Here is a 22,633-nt window from a genome sequence, read left to right as displayed (position 1 = left end):
CATAAGCGTGTGTAACATACTCATAAAATGCCTCTTCTTCTTCTTCAGATGATTCCTTCCGACGTAGGATGAACGGCATCTTGCCTCCCAACAAGACGCACGCAACATCTCCAACCTTGACACCCGGGTTTGAAAGCCCAACCATGCCCGACTATGTGATGATACCCTTTCTGTTATGGACAACCGAATTCGCCGGGTCTTCAGTAGAAGCCAAGAGGCTTTTAGCTGATGCCTGTGCATTTTCATCGGATTGGAATCTATGGCGACCGGGGTTTCCATCATCGGCAAGCGGCCCGAGGTCACCAAGTAACGCGCGGTGGGAAGCTTCCACCTACGTCTCACCCCGAGGATATTCCTGGCTGTTGAAGGTATCGAAGTAATATGCTGGATCTTGCCACTGACTGACAATTTCCTTCAGCCTGTATCTATTCTTGAGAGTTCTTCTGGCATGTACATGGTCCAGTACGAGTCCTTGGCTTGGAGACTCAGTACTTTATCCGAGGCCACGGCCCTGATCCAAGGCCGAAGGGAGCTCGCTGCGGAGAATTGGCGAAAGACTCGTATCCAGATAATCTCCGAGTGACGGCTGCGGACACCGCCGTTACACCAATTTGGAGCCCATGTCGGATGCTTGTCTCGATCGGAAAAGGTTGAGAGCAAGCGGCAGCAGGGTTGGTGTCTTAGACGACCGCTTGATGTAGTTAAGACCACGAATTCGGGCATAGAGATCCTTGAAGTGACCAAAAGAGACGCAGCAGCCTTTATGTCGATGCCTGTAACCGTTTTTTCATACCTGCGCAAGCATGGAGAACGGAAGCTCCAGGGTGCCACACATCAGCGTGGCTTCGGGTGGTAGGACCGCCTCCTGCACCGTCCACACACGATGCCACCAAGAAAGCTTGATGAGGGAAAGTATTGCGGCGACTCCTTGCCCTATGAGGTCTTGGCCCGGCTCTTCGTACTTGATGTCGTAGTGGTGATCGGCAGCCAAGACTTCGAGAAATGTGAAAGCCGCCATGACTGTTTGCTCGGGAATTACGTTCCCGTTGGTTCTTGGCTTTTTGGACGCCAATCGGGAAGAATCAGAGTCCTCGGCAAAGTGGCCCAACCAGAGAACAGTTTGTATTGTACGAGAGTAGGTGTCCCTCATCAGGTTGACCTGGTGTGATTTCTCGACGTCGTCAGCCTGATTGATGCACAGGGCATCGACCCAGAGTCGTTGCTCATCATCAGGTAGCCGTAGCCTCCGGAGGGCATTGAAGAGGTTGACAGTGACGGGGGTTGTCCTCCCATCCACAGTGATGGACCGGCAATCAAGAGGGTCGCCCCACACATATGACAGAGCCTGGTAGGACGGGTCATCTGCAAGAAATGCGGCTTCCAACGTGCAGCGGATAGGGTCTTGGCTGTCTCCCGGAAGCAGATGGAGTATCCGGATTTGGCGCTGAATCAGCTCGAGTTGGTGATACTGCGGAGGTGGCGGTGCCGGTCGCAGAGGGAGATCCCACGTGTGCCCATTGAGAGTGTGTTCATCACTGATAGGGGATCCCGACGGGGTCACAGCTGGAGGTGAGCTACTGGACGCCATTTGAGACACAATCATCAAGTTGAATGTGCAATCCGGCCGTCAAGAGACGGAGAGGCGGGGAATATAGGGCTTGACCATGTGGAGTGGCTGTGCAAACTGAGGCTCTAAATGCGCCTCGTTGACTTTAATTTGAGCTTTATCTTATGCCTAGACCAGTCACCGACAGGGGTGGTTGGCATGTGTGTGCCTCACAAGGCAGTCTGGGGCCGTAGTGTGAAGGAATGTCTGCCACACGGTGTAAGTACGATCACTCTCCACATCCAATATCGATGGTGTGAGAAAGTGTCTTTCAGCTTTCCACTTCGAGACCTGCCCTGTCGCTCTCGCAACAAAGTCTCTCGCCATGAGCCAAAGTCGGCGAACAGGTCCCCTCGAACCGGGGTAATGGGGCCTATGGGGAAGGGAGGAAACTCAATTAAGATACCAGCCGAGGGAAGCTGGACGACGCCTCCAAGCCTAGAACGGGGCCTTTGCAGAAGCGGCGTTCAGCCTCTCAATAGTGGCTGATCGTTCCAGCCAACATCAGCAATTGTAGTGGAGGCTGACACCACAGCTGGGCGTCGATCCAAGTCAGGCTAACCGCCGCAGGCCGTTGGCTCAATCTCCTCTTTACGAGAGGGCTGGCCTTGTCGACAGATTGTGAATGGTGCAGCTCTCTCTTGGCTGCAGGCTAAAGGAGCGCCACTGCACATCTCTAACGCCATCATGCCCAATATCCTTGAACAAGACTTTTCAGCTATTATTAAACCCCGAGGGAGAGGAAGCATTTGGGGGCTCCGCCTTCTCTGTTGCCCTGCAGTTTCGTCCGCTTTGATCCGCTGAAGAAGCAGCTTGTTTTGTTCCCCTCTCATGCACTGAGTGTTTCTCAACATTGAGCGGCAGACGACCTTTTCACATCAACAACCTATCGATCCTCTGACCGTCAGCAAGCTTGTGCGACTATGGCTGAGGTTCAGGCTACAGAGGTCGCAGCCGCGCCCGCGTTTGATGTGGCTGGCCCGGCTGTGACTGCTCCTGCGACGCTTCATCAACGCGATCTCTTCGGCCGCCAAAACAACTACGATTCCTGCGGCTATTACTCTCTTTCAAACAGCGGTATGGGCTCTTGCTACTTATCATCTCGAGCTTCCCATGAACTAACACAGTTGCATAGGGTGGGCTACCTGGCAATGCGGCGTAGAGGGCGACCGGACCAAGACATGCAAGACCATCGGCTCGCACTTTGGCTGCTTTCAGAACATCTACACGACATGTTACCCTAGGGCATCTAGCTGTGATAGTACCGACCAGCGTGCCATTTGCTGGTTCGTCTGATTGATGGCCAAATGACTGCAATGAGTCGGCTAACGAGTGACTTTAGCACCGACGATGCCAACTTTCCGTATTGCGCGACAGGCATCAAGCCCCTCGAAGACGGCGACGGCGACGAGCTATCCATATACCTCTGTGGCAAGACCGAACAACAGGTTCCCTTCTACGAGTCAACCGTTGTCAAGGTCACGACGGGTAGTACGATTGAGGAGCAGACACTTACCAGTATCGATACCACCAGGGGCTTCGTAATTGTCACCAAGACGGCTGAGCCTTCACCTGAACCCGAAAAATCCAGCACTCCAGTCGGGGCCATCGTTGGAGGCGTTGTCGGCGGCGTTGCACTGATCGCCATCTTGGGATTGGCCTTTTGGTTCCTTCGACGCAAGAAGCCGCAAAACAGCAAGGAGGTTGCGACGGCACCTGCACCTGGATTCCCTCCTCAGCAACAGCAACCGCAAATGGGCTACCAACCTGGCGTGCCTCCTCCGGTCGTCTACGACTACAACAACAACAACTACGCCGGCTATCCAGTTCATGGCTCCCCGCCTCCTCCCAGCGATCCTCGATACAGCCTAATGCCCGTGGGCGGTATGAGCCCTCCACCTCACGGCCCCCCCATCGAGCCTTACAAGACGGTCGCGTCACCCGTTTCTGAACTGCCCATCACTTCTTCCCCCCACGACAACGCGCCCGTGTCTGAACTGCCCGCCGACATGGGGAATGCAAGCCACACAACGCCAAGGTAAAACGACCAAGAGGAGGGGGGGGGGGGGGGGAATGAGGAGTAGGAAAACGCCGGAAATGCGGAGAAAGGGATATGAGGCTGGATAAGGTTATTAACCTAATGGAGGACTCGGTCGGGATAGAGGCTTAATCGGCTGGATGGCTAACACGATCACATAATGAACTTCTTAGTTGCCGGTCATATCGTCTCTATGAGCGAATGACTGGATTCAAATATTCCCTTCTTTTCATTCAATTCTCCATCGCTCTAGGGCACCTCCTGGGGATTGCCATTTTCGAGGTGCCCTCTAAGACGCTCGTTGAAATGTGAAGATTCACCAAATGCGCAAACACCTTGCTGCACATTCAATATTGATTAATAAATTGTTTGAGTAAAAACTGCTTCTTCTCTTACTTGAGCTGCTTGTGCGCCCGTTCGATTTGGCACCCCGGTTGCGTCCGCCAATAGTGGCTGGCTGAAATGATTAAACATGCTTTGCTTTCAGCCTTAAACCGTGACTGCCGTCCGCCCTCATGGCAACTTCCGCTTGGAGGGCTTTCTGGATGTTACAACGGTTACTCGTTTTGGTGACTAGCGAGCCTGGAATTCTTATCATCAACTCAATCTTTCACTACAGTACCAATTTGGAGTTCATTACAAGAAGCAAACGCACCTTATGAGAGGTAAGGGAAACGTTTGTTCTTGGGGTTCGGGTAAGCCTACTTTGTGGCTGGGCTTGGGGGAGTCTAGACCACGGTCAACCAAGACAGTCGGTAAGACGTGAATGTCTGCATGATCCGGCTGACCAGTTCCTGCAATCATATTGGCTACAATGCACAATAAGCTTACCTGACAAGTTCGCATTGAAGCATGCTGACATGGAGGCTTAGCGCCTTGCTGAGCCCCAACTCGAGAGAAGCAATACTCATTAGAGATGCGGCTGCTTTTTTTTTTTACTATTTTAAGGCAGTAAAGCTGACAAAGAGTGCTTATTCCGTACATCAAATGGCGAACATTTACCAATCTTCTGGAACGTTGCATGGCTCCCTGAACGTGGGCAGCAATCGCCGGCCTCGCTCTGTCAACATGCAACCTCAACCTTAGAATAATAGAAATCGACACAAACCTCTAAAAAAAATCTCCTCGGCATCTCTGAGTATGTAAAGCGTATAAATGAAGCTTCTATCAAGCTTCAATACTTCACAACCGTATTCACGTGTACTGCGTTCTTCACACGCTGCTAGGTGTTTCTCATTGCCATCGTATACCACTTTTAAACAGGCATGGCCGATTCTGGTAGGGGAATTTTTGCAGATACTGGTTAGTACTATGCATCCGATAATATTGCTTCCTTCCCTTCTCTTCGTTCGTCATCGGTGTCTTTTCTTGTGGAGAGGTAGTTATAATCAACAGCAACCATTAGTGTCCTTGACTGGGAGTTTTCCAAGTATGTTTTCATCAATGCAAGGGCTGCCATGCGAAATTGGTGGCCATACTGCGTCCCCTGCCCGATGAGACTCGGACTTTTTCGACTGATCTATCAAAGTGGAATCCAACACTAGAGAAGTGTGCAAGAAACCTGCAAACTTGAACCTTCCTCAGTGCTGGCGGACTTTGGTTCTGTGCATAATATCAACTACGTATATTGGTATGAGTACCAAGGTCTTCAAGAGACTTCCATCGACCTCCATCGACCCCAAAATTGCCTGACATATTCCCCTGCTTCTAGGCTACGGTGTCCGTTTTTGGAGAATCTAGGATGCCCATGGCGCTCTTATTCGCCGAAGGCTTCGACAACACCAAGGTTTCAAACTCGCTTGACATCATTAACCAACAATTGTTTACCCTCTAGATCGCGCTGTGACAGATGTACAACAAGATTTGGTTTGAAAGACTGTGTGGCCTGGATAGGCAAAATCTGACTTCAACCGGTCGATACGGCCATCCCTTCACATTCCACCAAGGGTGAGAATGGTGAGTGGACTATGAGCTCAACATATCTACCAGCTAGTACCCTCAATAGGGCTCTTGTGCATGAGATGTTATACGCAATAGAGAAAGGAACAAAGCGCCAGACACTACGTTTCGGATTCTGTTTATATTCGGCACATCGGCTTTTCGAATATGAATTTGGCCATAATTGATACTGAGACCTCGGTGTTCATCCATTCCAAGAGAGAGCCCTGTCTTACTCTTATGAAAGCGTGGCAGTGGGCGGCGTTCGGCGGTTGAGCGTTGCCACGGGCGTTTTAGAACCTCTCCTTACTGTTGAATCTATTCATCTAGAAACTCCTAGGAAGTTATTGGATATACTATGTAACTCATTTACTCGTCTTTATTTACCCAAAGGCCTATAGAAGTCAGGATTATTATCATCCTTGAGCACATGCTGGGAAGCCACAATGCCAATAACAGAATTGATGGGATGACGAGAACAGGAAGCTTCAAGAAACCAGCTTAGAGGGTATGAAGGTTAGTTATTCCATTGCACATAATTTAACATCGCTTATGCTTATCATTGATGCACGAATTATGCCCTCCATAGTCAACCCTGATGGGTTTCAACACACGGAGAGTCATTGATGTTGAATGAGAGCACAAGGAAAAGTAATTTAGTCATTGTGTCATTCTAATAAAAAAAGTCTTGATAGCTTAAACAGCTTCATTTATAACATCTTAGGTCTCACTCTCTCCTAGATCTGGTCTCTAGCCCTCGACTCAGTGCTCTGTTCTTCTAGCAATTGATAGCACCGACACGGCATCACATCCTAGGATATTTCATCATAAGATGCATGATCTTCATGCCATAATAGAAATTTTTAACCACCAAAAGTCAAACTCACGGGAAACCAAAACAGGGCGGCATTCCAGCAGGTGTTGTCTTTGGCATCGCTCTGAGCGGCTGAGCCGATGTCATGCAGGAATATCTCCTTGAGGCATTCCGGATTCTTTGGGTATGGTCAGAAAATTGCAACCCCGCAATGATTCAGCCGGATGTCGAAGATCCTTGCCCGAACCATTGGCCAATAACATTATGCTCAGGCCAATGGGTGGCGCGTATCGTGGGTGGCCTCAAAACGCACTCTGCGGGCTGACACGAACACCGTTGAGACCCATTGAGTTTGATGAAGAAGATTTAGATCTCTTATAGAACAGATCGAAATCAATGCTGGTTCTTATCTCGTATGGGAGCCCTCATTCGACATCTGGGTATGAATTCGGCCCAACATGCTTTGAGGGCTTGCGCTACACAGGCCTTCACCACAACATTCCTCTACATCAATTGAGTGGCTTACCCAACCAATAGTAGCACGACGATCTCCCCTTGTCTTTGAATCTGATCATGTTTGTTTACTTTGCGACGACTAACGATCAAGGTTGTGTCACCCCTTATACATTCACCGGTCGAAGCAGCAATCCATTCTAGGAGCTCAATCATGTCGGCAGTTCACATTTATGTAAATCTTCCCCAGAAACCCTCGTATTCTTAGACCGAATCTGTTTGTGGAGAGGAGAGACACACGTCTTGGGCGTTATGGAATGGGATGACTTGAGGGAACGATGTAGTCACACAGCATAAGCGGGGAACCAGCTTGGGTGTCACCGATTGAGCCATAATAATCGGCAGCTCGCTCTTCCCTGCGATAGTAAGTTCCCCTCACTCACCAATAATTCATTGCTCATACACTCCTTCATCAGTGGCCAAGATGGGTGAATTCGAAGCTACCAAGCTCAGGGACCCCTACATCTTTGTCAAAGCCGATGACTTCTTTCAAGGCCTTGACTCCCCCTCGGGCGGAGTAAAGCAGCCTGCAACTGTATCCCTTCAGCCGTCAGATCAATTACTGGATGATGGCAAGCCGAACCCTGCTGTCAGTCATGGAGCCATCTTTCGCTTCAACGACGATTCCCTGCTCTTGGTTCAATTCATGCGCCCTCAAGTCTGGAGGATCCGTTTTGATCCCAACAATCGAAAGGGATCTGAGTTCACAGACTACAACAGGTGAGCTATTACACCCGTCCTTGTAATTGGTCCTGGAAATTCCATGCTGACAATTGGAAGTCGTACGATAATTCGAGATACTCTCAGCCTCCTCATCAGCACTCTCGATGCCGTTGAGAATATTGACTGGACTGTTGAGATCATCGAAGATCCCAAGTACTACATCCTCCAATCTGTTATGAACCCCAAGACAGATCAAAGACAGGTGAAGCTTCAACTATGGGTTCAGCGGGACCCCTTTCAAATCACCGCTGTCCGGGTCCTCAAGAGCCAGTCTCCGGTCGAGAAGCTGCCAGTATTGCAGAGTCTTGATGCCACGACCAGCGACAAGCTGAAGTTACATACTTCTAAGGGTGCTGAGGCTGCGGTCATCTGGAAGACCAAACCACGGGGTCTACAGTACCAAGGCAATGCAACTGTTCTCTCTGTCGAAAAGTCGGTCACAGCTGATTTCATGGGATTCGGAGAGCAGGGAGGCAAGCATCTCTTCAAGAAGAAGACATACATGAACTACTTCAGTGAGCGATACTAGTCCTTGGAAATCGTGGTTCTAACGCTGCCAGACTTTGACAACATGCGGTATCAGAATGTCTATGGCCAAGGACCTCTCGATGATCGAGAGCCTTTATACCATTCGGAGCCTTTCTGGATCGAAGTCGACTCTCACCCGGGATACCAGTCTCAGCTCGCCACTTTCATCGACAACTACTCTCACATCTGTGTTGATGTCGGTGTCAAGGACCAGAACGCTATCCGCGTGGCTACCAGATTCAACAGTTTCCACTGCATCATGGTGGCAGCTGACAGCATGCAAGAGCTCATTCAGTCGTACACTTCCATTGTCGGAACTCCAAGGCTCAAGCCGCGATATGTGCTGGGGTACCACCAAGGCTGCTACGGTTACGACAACCAGGAGATGGTCCTCGAAGCCGTTGAGGAATACCGCAAGTGCGGATTCCCGCTCGATGGCATGCACATCGATGTGGACATGCAGGATGATTACCGCACATTCACTATCGACAAGAGAGATAATCACTTCCCTGATCCCGTCAACATGTTCAAGAAGCTCCGAGAGAAGGGTGTCAAGTGCTCTACCAACATCACTCCTTACATCAACTCGCTTCCCAACCAGGAGTACAACACTCTCAACGAGGGTCTCCAAAAGGGATACTTCATCGCAGACAGTCGAGATATCGATCCATCGGCTCCACAAGCCTACCAACAGCGCTACTTGGGATTCAGTGTGGGCAATCAGATCTTCAAAGCTCCCCAGTACGAGAAGCCACCGTACTTCCAGCCGGACGACTACGACTTCTCGCAGGTCTTCAACAGCGGGAAACCATTTCATGGTGGCGTCTTTTACGGCTGGGGAAATGGCCACCCAGGCCACTATCCAAACCTGAACAACAAGGATGTCCGCAAGTGGTGGGGGAAGCAGTATCAATATCTCTTTGAGTGCGGTCTCGACTTTGTCTGGCAGGACATGACGTCTCCTTGCATCGCTGAGCAATACGGAGACATGAAGTCGTGAGTCAAAAGTGGCATTCAGCTCTGGAAGTACTGACATAGTTTTAGTCTGCCCTTCCGACTCTTGCTAGACTCTGATGGTTGGTCTGGAGATCCGGATCGCGCAAAGCAGAGAAAGGCAATCGAGATCTGGTCCTTATACAGCTACAACTTGCACAAGGCAACCTACCATGGCCTCGAAAACATCCACAAGCTCAGCCCTGAGCTCGCTTGGAGAGAGAACAGACGCAACTTCATCATTGGAAGAGGAAGCTTTGTTGGCAGCCACCGTTTTGCTGGTCTTTGGACAGGAGACAATGCTTCGACCTGGGACTTCCTTGACATCTCAGTTGCTCAAGTCTTGGCTCTTGGTATGTCTGGAATCACAATCTCTGGCCAGGATGTTGGCGGGTTCGAGTTCGTCGATGCTGAACGAGATTACGCCAACCCCGAGCTCTTGATTCGATGGTACTGCGCATACTCTCTTCTGCCTTGGTTTAGGTGAGGCACTTGACTTTTCTCCTGTTCTTGGCTCACAGTCTTTTAGAAACCACTACACCAAGAAGCGCTACTGGGTGGATGGACCCAAGCAGGGTCAAATGAGAAAGGATGGAAAGCAGTTCCAAGAACCGTATGCTTACCAGAAGCATTATGACGAGAACAAGGACAAGTACCAGGGACGAGAGGCCATGCTCTACCGAGCTGTTCTTCCCGTCTGCCGATACTACATCCGTCTCAGATATAGTCTCATGCAGCTGCTGTATGATGCCATGTTTGAGAACGTCATCACTGGCTTGCCCATTGCTCGAGCAATGGTACGCTCTCTGTTCCCATTCACCTCCAGAGACTGAACGAGCTAACTTCTACAGGTGGTCACGGATGATATTGACAGAAGTCTCTTCTCGGCAGACGTGAGTGCCCCCCTTCTGGATATACGACATACTCACTTTTTGTATAGAACCAGTTTTTCACTCGAAGCCAGTACATGGTCAGAAACGACTTGCTCGTGGCGCCGGCTCTTTTCCCTGAGAGCAAACGTCAGACTCGCAGGCTCTATCTGCCATATCCTCACAAGTGGTACCCCATGAACCTGCGTCCAGATGACCCCATCGGCGTCGCTCTTCCCGCTGCTGCGGATGGTGGAAGTCGGATCGAGTACAGTTGCCTCATCAGTGATCAGGACTCTCAGTTACCGTACATCACGCCCATGTATATTCGTGAGGGTAAGTCATCGGTGCCAAAACTCTGGGGACAGTTACTAACAGGGATTAGGGGCAATCATTCCCAAGATCCAGGTCAGAGACTACATTCCCGATCCATCTCTCACTCAGCAACCAGCCAATCCGATCACTTTGCACATCTACCCAGGGAAGAACAGTGTAGGTTTAAACCCAAGATTCCCTAATCCAGGTCACCTCTTTAATGCTGCACAGCAATATAAAATGTACCTTGACGACGGTATCTCCAGAGAGAGCGCCCCCGAGGCACCTGTCCCCGGGTTGAAGATTGGCGACTCGAAAGCGGCGGGCAAGTACTGCGAAGTCTTGATCGAACAGGTGAGTGATACGAGTCTCTCTCACATAACTATGAAGCTAATAGTTCGTCAAGGCAACCAAGATTTCCAATCAAAACTCCTCCGTCCAGTTTGCGCGCACAGTGACCATCAGCTCAAAGTGGAACAAATTCGGCGACCTATCAGACATCGTGGGCTCCAAGTACACAGTGGTCTTCTGGCACGACCCGTCTGCTAATCTCAGCTCGGTCAAAGTCTCATCGGCCAACAACAAGGTTGCAAGCGACACCAACAACAATTATCGTGCCACTATCGTCACTCTGCCTGTTGCTGACGCTCACACTGAGCATGGTGTCACTATCCAGTTGACTCACGGAGCCTTGGGCTAAGCAGCAGAGAATTTTCCTCTTTTTCATCTTCCGTTATGTCTTGGATGTAACAGATTGCTTAATCTTGGAAACTCAACCTGTCAATGGGCCTCCGGGTGGTCTCTCTTTCATGGTCATACTCACCCATCATTTGACGCAAGCCTTAATATGTGGGCTCATACCTTCCTATCTATGGACGTAATACAAGCAGACTGAATGAAATTTCTCTTTATTCTCAATCAAGCTTTTCCACTCATATCACTGCCACCAATCTACCAAGGCGAACCGATACTGAGACCTGGACATGCGCTTATGGTATCCATTTCTAAGCCGTATTTGTGTAGATTTGCGATTAGATTTTCGATGCTCTCTCGGATCATCTGACTACGATGCTATATCATACTGGCTCTGATAGCCTACATGTCCCCTTGTCCACTCAGAGGTGCGATCTCAGCCTCGCCTTCTGGTACCATGGGTTACACAGGGCTGACCCGAAGTACTCAGCCTCCCAAACTCGGACAAGCGGTCACTCGGCTAGGCGGCATCTTTGTCTTGAGAGTAGGCGGTAGTACAAGATTTGTAGGCTGATACTTGCATCAAAGTGCAAATGTCGCTTACGATCGTCACGTTCATCACGCGGAGTCCATCACCCAATATGTCTCAACTCAGCCGCACCTCGACAGAGTTCGGGGCTGCAGAGGCCCCCCGCATCCCCGCATCAGCTCCGCCATGGCTTTTAGAAAGGCCTAGATTGCTCAGCCTGAGCAAGTTGACTCAAGCTGACCCAGGCTGAGACTCGTGGGAGGTAACTACTTGAGCTCGCTAATACGGCGTGTCGGCTCACTGCAAACCTTTTGGGGCCATGAATCGCTTAATGCTACTGGAATTGACTTTTCACACCTTTCATTTTGGGCAACTGCAGTATTGATCATCGCAAATGGGTAATATCATTATAAATGGCTGAAACCTAATTACAAAACAAGTATCTATAGCTCCGTCCAAAGAGCCTGTAGGGAGTGATCATGAAGTCCTCATCCATCAATGTTCGTGCATCTCGTTATGTGCCATCGGTGCCTCTAAATGGTAGCCAACGTGAAAAGTTGGGAATGCGTATTAATGAAAGTCGTGAAGGGAACAGTCATGCGCCGCCAAACTCCAACTTTTAAGTGTAGATGATGCGAGGGCCAGCAACATCGGGGTTCCAGGAGACCACGTCGTTGTCGTAGACACCAACAAGCTCAAAGCCTTCAGTTGTGCCGGCAGCCTTGCAGTCTGTCTTCTCGGTGAGGTAGGCGTTGTAGGTGGCATCCCACGTGGCAAACGAGCCGAGATCAGCACTGAGACGACCGAGGTGGATGTTGCGCTGGTTTCCGGGGCCCCAGCCGGAGGTAGGTCCGGGAGCTGGGCTGTTGCTGGTGAAGAGATCGAGCTTCTTGCTCCCAGTGAGTGTGGCTCCGTTGTCGAGGTAGAAGGCAAACTGGCACTGCTTGCCCTCGGCCTCGGAGGGGTAGGTAAAGGTCAGGAGTGTGGTGATGTCGTTGCCATTGTTGCTGGTGGACTTGGAGACCAGGCCCGCAGTCGCAGAGGAGATGGCACCGTTGCGGACATTGTATTGCCAGATGGCAGAGGGGGCGAAGAAGGGATCGTCCCGAGCTGTGAGAGGAGCTGCCAGGCCAGAGGCGGCAGCGAAGACAGTAGCGACAAGAGTCTTGAAGAGCATCTTGAACTTGATGGAGAGTAAAGGATGAAAGGTAGATATGGATTGAGGTGATTGCTGTGTTGGCTGCTGAGAGGCTGTTGTTTGAATGATGAGTTTCTGTCAAGGGCCGAGGCAGTCTCTTATACTTGACGATCTTCTAGAGAAAGCATAATGTGCAACGAGACTCGATATCCGACTCTGCCGTCTACCATCGCCAAGACAGGGTACGCCCATCTCTTCCAGGGTCAAAAATAGCGCTCACGCAGCACATCCCTCGCATCGCAAGAGAGGCGTCGAGCACAGCCAGAAACAGGCGGCTCCGCCATCAGCCATGGCAAGGTTGAGATCGCAATCGAAAGACGGGAAAAGGCGGGGAAGCGTGATATCACCAAAAAGGCGACCAATAGAGAGCAGGCGGCGTCGAGCTATTGACTTGAAGCCATCCGCCTGGGGACGGAGAACTCGAGCAAACCACGCTTGCCTAGAAATAGCAATGCCTGTCAAGCCACGGTCTAGAGAGCTGCCTGTCCAAACTGGAGTGTGGCACTGCCCGGATGCTACTGTAAAGGCATCACGAGGCCTTGAAAGTGGCTTGCTTACTGCCGAAAGATGGCGGAACGTGCAGATATGCTTAACTCAAATGAGCCCTGTCGGAGCCCATCTTGGAAAAGAGGCCTTCAGCTGAAGGAATACAGCTACGTAACTGAATCCTAGGACTCTTGGTCAGTGGAAAATTGAAGAGCTCAGCAAGGCAGGCATCCAATGAGACGAGGGGTGAATAATGAGAGCTTCGGTGTCAGCCTCAGCCCAATCCTTGGTGGCGCACTTCGGGTGCTATTGTGTAGCCATTTTGTGATTTTCTGCCTTGACTCTCATTCAGCTGCAAGCCATCTTTTCTTACGGTCAGGCGGAGTGTCTCTCTGCTCCCGTAGTCCTATGAGGGGTTTATTGGAGCTCGGCAGAACCAAACAGAGCCTGAAAGACCCTCCTATTGTCATGTCAATTCAATTGGGGAATTGAAGGATCTCACCATTCTGTATTGGTCCACCGATGAGGGCAAACGAGGCTTTGCTTACGCCAAGTTGCAGGCATAGCAAGTAGGTAAGCTCCCCCAGATCAAGTGCAAGTTGACTGAATTCCTGCCGCTGCCTCTTGATACTTACCGAGGCCCAATGTGGAAACGGGAGTGTTTTCTGTTCAATTTTGAAGGTACAACACCAACAAAGACTTTCCAAGTATTGTTGTTGGATGCATGTCACCAATTCTCTTTGTTGAAGTCGGGGCTGGGTACATCGATGGCTTTGTTGGCGGTTGATCCCTCCAAAATCACATCCCGAGGCAGGCGACCAAGTTGAGGTTTTCCACCCGAATATGTGCCCTTTTGGTGTTAGACTCATTTCAGTCCTTCTTCATACCCGTGGCGATGTTCAGTATCGTGGCCCCGTTAGACCTAGGGGTTGGAGGCTTCATTCCCGCTCAGCAGCCGGTGGGGCTCGCTGTTATCATTACTAGGGCATGGCCTACTGCAAGGCTCCAGTCTGTACTACTGTTCAGTGTCTCATCGGTTGCAATGTAAACAAGCTTCATTATTTCGTAGTAACCAAATTCATTTCGTTCTCTTGTTCTCGTTCTTGCTCAGTTTCGCTGTGTCATGTCTTTGTCGTGTTTCGACGTTGTTCACTGTTCCCCTATTGTCCTTGTGCAGTTTTAACTTCTACCTAGACAAGATCATCAACAAAGGGTAGTAGATGCTACTTAATGTTGTGACATCCTCTAGCATAAATCAATAATCAATCTCCTTACTCTGAATCCCTAACTCACTACCATTTCCGACATCACAATCTCATCCACCATGTCAATTTCAACTGACCAGCGACTGCGCGTGCGCTTCCGTTGGCACACTTTGGCAGTGTTTGCATGGAACACTGCAAATTCATGGATGGTGGTAGGAGCTACCATGGCAGTGCCACTGCTTTGTGGTGGCAACTATGGCCTCTTCTGTGCAGTGTTTGCAGCTATAGCAATCATGACCATTATTCACATGGGCTACATGGAGCTGGCTTCGGCCTACCCTTCAGCAGGTGGTCAGTTCAGGATCGTGTACAAGGTTTTCCCACGTTCATGTCGGTTTGTTTCGTTCTTAACTGGATGGTTCACGATTTACTATTTCGTGGCAGCCATTGCATCGTGTGGTTGGTTCATGGCAAAAATGCTTCTCCAGTTGGTTAGTCTTTGGCATCCTGATTACGCCCCAAGCGTATGGCATGCCATGTTGATTCACCTCTTGCTGTGTGCAATTGCCTTGATCTCCAGTACGCTTTTCCCTGCTTCCATCAAGTTTCTAGGTGCTTTCACCTTTGGCCTATCGGTATGTGGCTTCCTTACTTCCGTGATTCTCGCCGGCGTGGGGCAATTGAGCTGGTGGAAATCTGGCGGCTTCCGGAATACCAGCGGTTGGCCAGATGTATGGGCAATGACAATTGCCGTTACTTCCAGTCTAGCAGCTTTCTCTGGTCTCGAAGCTCCAGCTCATCTATCAAGAGAGATCCGAGACCCTTGGTTCATGGTCCCCAATGCCATCGGTAGTGCTGGATCGTTGTCTGCAACGGCGGCCGTAGGATGGGCCATTGTTCTGGGCCTTGGTATCACAGACATTGATGCCGTTGCACAGGCCGAACTGCCTATCCTGGAAGTTTATAAACAGACTTCCGAGGCCGTGCCAAATCCCAAGGCTCTGGTAACCTTCTGGGCGGTCCTGTATATTGTGGTCTTCTACAACATGCTCCTGAACCTCTTCATTTCTTCAGGCCGTGTAATTTGGTCCTTTGCCAAATGCGGCGGCCTCGAGACCTCGCATCTCACGACCCTCGACTGGGGCAGTCCTCTCAGGGCCTCCGCCCTCATGTTCGGCCTACAGGTCCCAGCTATCTTCCTATTTTATATCCCAGGTTTCACTCATGCCTCTTTGGCTAACCTTTCAGTCTTCTTTCTGAACATCACGCTTGCCCTTCCACAAGCAGCACTATTATTTCGTGGGCGTGGGCGTCTAAACAGTAAGCGGTCGGGTTTCAGAAGTTATGGATACGCCATCAATGCTGCTTCTACTCTGCTTGTGGCCTTCTTTTCTGTCACATTGCTTTTCCCCACCTCTCTGCCGGTTACAGGACGTAACATGAACTATCTAGTTGTGGTTGTAGTCATCCTTGTTCTGCTGGTTCCTCTTCGCTGGTCGTACTTCGGCTATAGCAAATCTTTTAGGCCGCAGAATAAGGAGCAGGAAGAGGGACGGGAATTGGAAGAGACCCGTGTCCAGCAGGAGCCCCAGGAGGCGCGATCCGAAATGGTTTGAAGTTGGAACAGAAAGATTGACATCGGGCAGCTTATCTTCATTTTTGTATTATTTTAATTAAGTTTATTCATTCTAACAGAAACTACCCTGTGAAATTGATTACTCGTGGGCCGCTTCGACAGCCCGAGCCCACGAGTACAAGGTGTACCGTAATGAGCCCTTTGGGGTCGCTGTTCATCCACACCTCCTGTTGTGCCAATCAGCGTTCGAAGGGATCGACTTCTCGCAAACTGTCAGATAAACGCCAGTAGCAAGCAGAACTTGCGAACTGCAATGAACAGGGGAGACCTTGTTGTTGTCACAAAGAATCACATCAAGGCCAACGGTTTGAAGCGGCCAAACACGTCAAAATCCTTCTTCCACGGTTGGCCTTGGCTCTTACGTTGTAAGTGTTTCTATGCTTACCTCTAGGATCCTCGACCTTAATGACTAGAGGCTCCAGAGAGGTGCATTAATCTTCAGCTATTGGTTTGGCCGTTAGGGGTGCTCATTTGGTCACATTATCTGCTTCTGACTCGGAGAGCTCTTTTTCTCTCCAGCTGCCTAGATGCTCTGGCCTAAACACTGTCGAAACCGGCTGGTTCGTGTTGGAGGCTAGCTACATTGGCCAGTGCTACCTTACCATACAGTAACGGTGATAGCTCGGACATTTCTTCTCACAGAGTCATTCTTTACCAGGCTAGGACGAATTGAAAGATAGCCAATGGCTGTATGAACGGGTTCCCTTCCCCCGTTAACTCCATCCCCAGCCCAGCCTATCCAGCCCGACCACTTAAACAAGTTCTATGAGGCGCTGCCTTAGCCCAGAAGAGACCTGCACCGTTCTTGTTGACGCTAACAATCCTTTGGAGCTACTACTTTCCTGGGCTAGATGAAATATATAGGTGTGTATTACGAGGCTTGGGCCAACACGGCAAGATGATCAGTCATGTTTTGCCATCAAGGTCCGATCTCAAGGTACCTATGGGGCTATCTTACTTCCGGTGAAACAGCAATCCCATTCACTGTGACCTCTATTAGGCCTTCTCTTGTCTGTTCGTATTCGCAAAACATCAAGACGATGCCGAATACTGGGAGATTCATGGCCAGGTACCTGACGCTTTGCACCTATGCTTACTCTGGTCAAGGTTGCATCTCCAATGTCCATCCCTTGATTCCGATTTTAGTTAGACAAGAGACGCCCCAGCATTGATGATTGGGCTCAAGTTCCGACCCCGGAAACTATCGGCTGCATCATGCCCCGGTTGGGGAGATCAGAATCATCTCGCTAGTCGTTCATAATTCTGGGCACCACAGCACATGTACCGCGCAAAGCCGAGCCATGCAAGCTCACCGATGTAATTCTTCAAGTTGGGAAAACGGCCTGATTGGCATGTCAAACTGTTGATGCATTCAGTGAGATAGGCGAAAGACAGACTGGAGTTCAGCCTTCTTTGACACACACACACACCAGCCCTCCCTGTTCAACCACGCCGATCAGCGAACAGGACAAGGTTTATTACTTATGAACCAAAAGGAACTTTTGGCTAAGGAAGGAAAGGCATAGCTTCTCACACACAGAACCCGAGTGTGTCCCGTACCCCTGAAGCTGAATCCGGGGTTAGCTCGGTGAGTCGAGATTGCTATGCCGAGAACGTGGGGTAGCGCGGAGAGGCTTGTGGCCGTCCAGGTGAACGCACCGAATCAAATCTTCAAGATCTTGCGTCTTTACGGTGAGCATCGGCAGAGCTGATGTGTTCCCCGGGCCTTTGAGAGCATCTTTCATCTGATAACACGTCCCCAACAAAACCCGAGCTTAGCCGACCCAGCCACGTAATAGCGACCTTATCCCTGCCCGGTGAGACTAGGGTCACCTAGGTGAGTCAATCTGGCCCTCCCTAAACCGACGCAAGACGGCTTCGAGGTTAGCGTCGCCGCCCTCTCTGCCAACCAATGCACGACGCGACCCCACAAGGTCAACCTTCCATTGGCAACGAATTTCGTGATTGTCGTTCTGAAGCAAGCCCTCCACGCGGTTTGTTGGGGAACATGGCGCTTGATATCACGCCGCCGGCGGGATCTGGCGGCGTCTTAGTCCGCTGTCACGCCTAAGGGGGCTGACATGGCCGAAACAGGGGAGGGAGAATCCGCCCACTTGACAGTTTCCAGAGAAACTCGCAGTCAGAAGCCATGGCTATCACTAGAAATATTTAAGAGTCATAGTGCAAGACGTCTTGCTTCTCTCCTGCAACTCTGTAGTCATCGTCCGTGATCGACAACTTCAAAATGGCCGAAGTTATGAGCGTCAGGGAGCAGGAGCGCTGCACCTGGGAATATTTCGCTGTCGACCTCGCAGCTGCGGCATTCGCATCTGCCCTGGTCACTCCTTGGGTGACTGCAATCGACAAGTGAGTGGTTTAACGCGTCTCTTGATCAATAAACGATGGAGATGCTGTGTCATGCTACTCCAACCTTTCTGTCTCATCACTTCGAGGTTGTCTAACCTTGGTGTGAACAGGATCGTCTTCAACAAGGCCACCACCGGTGCTTCTGTCATGTCCTCAGTCCGCAAGTGGACTTCCAAGCCCAAGGCAACCTTTGCCTCGCTGTTCATTCCCTTCCTCGTCTACTTCGGAACCTACGCTACCGCCAACCTCTTCGACTCGTTCAATGCTATCCAGCACGACCTCGATCCCTCCATCGTCTGCTCCACGCCCGCCAAGTTTGCCGCCACCACGACCGTCAGCTCTAGTTTGTGCATCTTCAAGGATGCATACTTTTCTAGAATGGCCAGTGGTTCTCCTGTGCCTCTGCTGAGTTATGCTCTCTTCTCTCTCCGGGATGCCGTGACCATATACGCCTCGTTCAACCTACCGAACATGCTCGCTCCCAAGCTCGCCGAGTTTCCTTTCTCCTCCATTACGCCGTTTGCCGAGATCTTCAAGTCGGATGAGTCTAGGTTGAAGATGGCACAGCTATTCATGCCGGCGGCATCTCAGATCGTCAGTACCCCGATTCATCTTTTGGGCTTGGACCTCTGTGCTCGTCGATCCTGGATGCCGATTCGAGAACGTCTGAGCATCATCAGACAGTACACTAGCTTTGCCACTCCTCTTCGAATGATGCGTGTCTTGCCATCGTTTGGGATTGGCAGCGTGGCCAACACGGGGTTCAGGAAGTCTATGATGACTCGGGTGATGTGACCTATCTGGATCGTTTGAGTCCTTGACTAGAAAGAGCTTCAACACGAATACTCCATGACAGCCTCAACGCGGAGATAGACGAAAATAGATGACATTGAAAAAGTACAAGACCGATAGAGAATAGACCAAGCAAACTGATTCACCACAACAATATCAACTCATTCTGCAAAGCGTTCTAGTATATTGGATGAATCTAGAAACATCGTGCATGCCATTAACAGCTCTTGTTGGTACCAATGATGTCTGGAAGAGAAGTCATTAGGCATAATATCAAGGAACACCGGAGTGACAGCCTTTGTTAACACGTTAGGCCTTGGCTGGATCTCAGTCGCGGCCATCTCGGGGTCTCCACGGCGCATTGAGGATGTCATTGCTCGAGCCAGCGAGTGGTGGATCTCGTGATGATGAAAGTGGACACGGCGAGGTTGCCACGTGCTACTCCATACCCCGGGGGGGAAGACGAGGGCTGTCGGAATCCAGGCAAACTCCCTTCGGATACGTATTCGATCTTGATGAGTATGAAATTGAGAAATTTTAGTCTCCGGGCTCTTCATATTCTTTCTTCCCAATCACAAAACTGGCGTTGGTTCACTGCATCCAGATGTTTGATGAGAGAACCAAGAACCCGAGCATACCGAGGTGCATGCAGTAACCTCGGCTTCTGATCCCGAACGTGAACAATGCGAATTAAGCCTTAAGTGGTATTAAAAATTATTGAATGCAATAGTGAGCCAATTGCTAAGTGTAGACGCACATGTGTTGGTGGATTTGACTCTAGCATCCCGAGAGTGGTGGAGGTACAGGGTGGGTGGTGAGACAAAGGAGCACGTAACCTTCACCCAAAGTCAGAACTCGATAACACGGAGTCTCTTTGCCTTTTTCCAATGAAGAAGCGCGAGTGTCAAATTGTTGAAAATCTCGTCTCTGTCTGGAGGCTTTGTGAGAAATGCATGACGACGCTGACCGCGATAACCTGGCAATCATACATGACATTGTTCTGCTCTGCACCCACTGTCACTAGATGCCATGGTTGCACATGCATTGGCGGCTCCAATAGCGAGCATCTGTATAGAACAGGCGTTGGGTTGTCTGCATAGGCATTGCATTGCAGGGCTTGTGGCCTGCCTCCCAAACCCTGACCGGGGTGGTCACTGCACGCGGGTCTTCTTGACGATCCGGGGTATGTCTGTCAATGGCTTGCCTTTGATTGGCTTGCACAACCTGTCAACTACATAGTAGGTTGCCTATCTTGTCCAACATGTTGACATAGAAGCTGGGTTTCAACGGTCAAGCCGTGACAACTACCGAGGCCGTTGCAGCACCAAAGTAGCGTTTCATTTTCGACCAAATGGGTCAGATTTTCGCACCCGACTCAACTGCCATTCTCCTTGAGCCGTACATCCGGATCATTGCTTCTAAGCTAAGCAACTACGTGGCAAAGCTCTGCTCTCACTCAATAACCTGGATGAGGTGAATCCCGAGTGGCGTCTGGAGAGCAGCGAATCGTACGACTCAGAGTGCGGCAAAAAACCACGGCAATGCCCACCACTACAAGCTCCTGCTCAACTTGGAGAAACAAAGACCCGTCGGTACTGAGCATCGGGTAAGAGTATTTCCCCCGCCTGGCAGTTCGGTTCGGTTCAACGACCCCAGCTTCTCGTACCAATCACGTCTCGCCGTTTGCCATTTCTGGGGAGGCTACTGGGCCGCCGTTACCTAGCCGACTCCAACTGCCGCCAATGGTTACGGCCCCGCTGAAGCCGGCTACCATCACGGCAAAGTATTCCCAACCCTGAGCCAATTAGAAGACTGATCTACGCCTTTACGCTAAGCCTGATCCTAACTTCTCCATAACTCGCTCTCTTATCGTTCCCTATCCATTGGTTAAACTCTTTCAAGTGGAGTCAGCTGACATGGATGGCGGGAGCACGCACTCCACGGCTTCCCCCAGTTCCCGGGAGCTTCCAGATGACGATATATACAACGGCGTGGCCCTCTCGACTTTGGACTCTTGCAACTCATCCAACGGTCACAGATCACAGATAACAGAAGACACTAGCCTACACTTCACAATGACTCCCGCTCCCACCGGTACAAACGGCACTGCCACCAATGGCGCAAACGGCCATACCAACGGCGCCAACGGTGCCTCTGCCTCCTCCTCCAAGTTCGACCCTAACTTCACACAACATGTCATCGAACTCATGAGCCCCGAGACCTTGCCCAGACACCGTGAGATTCTCACCTCTCTGATCAAGCACATGCACGACTTTTGCAGAGAGGTCGAGCTCAAGCAGGACGAGTGGATCCTCGGTGTCAACTACATCAACTCTCTCGGTCAGGCTTACAGAAAGAATCGCAACGAGACGTGGCGAGTGTGCGATATCCTGGGTATTGAATCGTGAGTAAACACTCTCCCCGCTATATGACCACAGCCACTAACAGTCACAGCCTCGTCGATGAGATCAACCACAAGGTCGAGACTGCGGATGGTCGCGCTCCCACATCGTCCGCTATCCTTGGCCCGTTCTGGTCCCCTGAGACTCCCTTCCGTGACCTCGGTGCCAGTGTAGTCCAGGACATGCCCAAGGATGGTCAGCTCACCTTCTTCCATGGTGTCATCCGTGATGTCGACACTGGCAAGGGCATTCCCAACGCCGTCTTCGACATGTGGCAAGCCAGCACCAACGGCAAGTACGACGCCCACGACCCCGAGAACCAGTCTCGTCACAACCTCCGTGGCAAGTTCCGCACCGACCAGGATGGCAAGTTCTGGTTCTACTGCCTCAAGCCCACTGAGTACGCCATCGACACTTCTGGTCCTTCTGCCGAGCTGCTCAAGATCATGGGACGTCACCCCTACCGCCCTGCTCACATCCACATGATGGTCACACACGACGACTACATCGGTGTCACCGCTCAGCTGTACCCCAGCGACGACCCTTATCTCGAGACCGACACTGCCTGCGCTGTCAAGGATGATCTGCTCCTCAACTTCAAGCCCGTCGAGAACGAGCCCAACGGTGCTGTCCTCGACGTTGAGTACAACATCCGCTTGGCCTCCAAGAAGTACAAGCCTGATTCCACTATGTTGATGCAGAATGCGGATCAAGGCAAGTTTTAAAAAATAAAAATCACGACCGATGGGATGACTGGAAGAGGTGTTGGATTACGATATAGCTCCATGCATGTACATAGCGTTGCGAATGAGGGCACATACACACCAGCGTTTAGGCAAGGAGACCTTACGAACAGTGTAGCAATGAATTTAGCGGTTTATGATCGAATTTGGAAGTGCCATATCTGACTAGTCAGGCCCGGCTAACGACGTCGTCTAACGCGCCAGGGGGGACTATTCCCAGTGACATGTGTGTGGTTTCTCACACT

General features: G+C 50.7%; 7 protein-coding genes across 7 annotated transcripts; 5 read left to right on the top strand and 2 right to left on the bottom strand.

Annotated features, from left to right (window-relative positions):
• Positions 1 to 601: 601 nt before the first annotated feature.
• On the bottom strand, positions 602 to 1,588 carry NCS57_01405000 (HET domain-containing protein; the record flags this gene model as incomplete). Its single annotated transcript, XM_053063666.1, has 2 exons — positions 602 to 730; positions 794 to 1,588. The coding sequence occupies 2 exons, from the start codon at positions 1,586 to 1,588 to the stop codon at positions 602 to 604; spliced, it is 924 nt and encodes a 307-aa protein (XP_052906999.1).
• A 941-nt stretch (positions 1,589 to 2,529) lies between these two features.
• On the top strand, positions 2,530 to 3,648 carry NCS57_01404900 (uncharacterized protein; the record flags this gene model as incomplete). The annotated part of the gene is made up of 3 exons (XM_053063665.1): positions 2,530 to 2,683; positions 2,742 to 2,892; positions 2,949 to 3,648. 3 exons carry the CDS (start codon positions 2,530 to 2,532, stop codon positions 3,646 to 3,648), a joined length of 1,005 nt encoding a protein of 334 aa, XP_052906998.1.
• A 3,685-nt stretch (positions 3,649 to 7,333) lies between these two features.
• On the top strand, positions 7,334 to 11,037 carry NCS57_01404800 (Gal-mutarotas-2 domain-containing protein; the record flags this gene model as incomplete). Its single annotated transcript, XM_053063664.1, has 10 exons — positions 7,334 to 7,629; positions 7,690 to 8,147; positions 8,193 to 9,156; positions 9,205 to 9,636; positions 9,683 to 9,950; positions 10,005 to 10,046; positions 10,094 to 10,358; positions 10,408 to 10,514; positions 10,569 to 10,691; positions 10,744 to 11,037. 10 exons carry the CDS (start codon positions 7,334 to 7,336, stop codon positions 11,035 to 11,037), a joined length of 3,249 nt encoding a protein of 1,082 aa, XP_052906997.1.
• Positions 11,038 to 12,178: 1,141 nt separating this feature from the next.
• NCS57_01404700 (uncharacterized protein) lies at positions 12,179 to 12,736 on the bottom strand (the record flags this gene model as incomplete). The annotated part of the gene is made up of 1 exon (XM_053063663.1): positions 12,179 to 12,736. One exon carries the CDS (start codon positions 12,734 to 12,736, stop codon positions 12,179 to 12,181), a length of 558 nt encoding a protein of 185 aa, XP_052906996.1.
• A 1,936-nt stretch (positions 12,737 to 14,672) lies between these two features.
• NCS57_01404600 (uncharacterized protein) lies at positions 14,673 to 16,064 on the top strand (the record flags this gene model as incomplete). The annotated part of the gene is made up of 1 exon (XM_053063662.1): positions 14,673 to 16,064. The coding sequence occupies one exon, from the start codon at positions 14,673 to 14,675 to the stop codon at positions 16,062 to 16,064; it is 1,392 nt and encodes a 463-aa protein (XP_052906995.1).
• Positions 16,065 to 18,329: 2,265 nt separating this feature from the next.
• NCS57_01404500 (uncharacterized protein) lies at positions 18,330 to 19,246 on the top strand (the record flags this gene model as incomplete). Its single annotated transcript, XM_053063661.1, has 2 exons — positions 18,330 to 18,451; positions 18,562 to 19,246. 2 exons carry the CDS (start codon positions 18,330 to 18,332, stop codon positions 19,244 to 19,246), a joined length of 807 nt encoding a protein of 268 aa, XP_052906994.1.
• Positions 19,247 to 21,318: 2,072 nt separating this feature from the next.
• Positions 21,319 to 22,370, top strand: NCS57_01404400 (uncharacterized protein; the record flags this gene model as incomplete). The annotated part of the gene is made up of 2 exons (XM_053063660.1): positions 21,319 to 21,647; positions 21,698 to 22,370. The coding sequence occupies 2 exons, from the start codon at positions 21,319 to 21,321 to the stop codon at positions 22,368 to 22,370; spliced, it is 1,002 nt and encodes a 333-aa protein (XP_052906993.1).
• Between the last annotated feature and the right edge of the window lie 263 nt (positions 22,371 to 22,633).

The sequence above is a fragment of the Fusarium keratoplasticum genome, chromosome 12, assembly GCF_025433545.1.
Source record: "Fusarium keratoplasticum isolate Fu6.1 chromosome 12, whole genome shotgun sequence".
Classification (NCBI taxonomy): Eukaryota; Fungi; Ascomycota; class Sordariomycetes; order Hypocreales; family Nectriaceae; genus Fusarium; species Fusarium keratoplasticum.
This window is presented reverse-complemented; position numbering and strand designations above follow the sequence as displayed.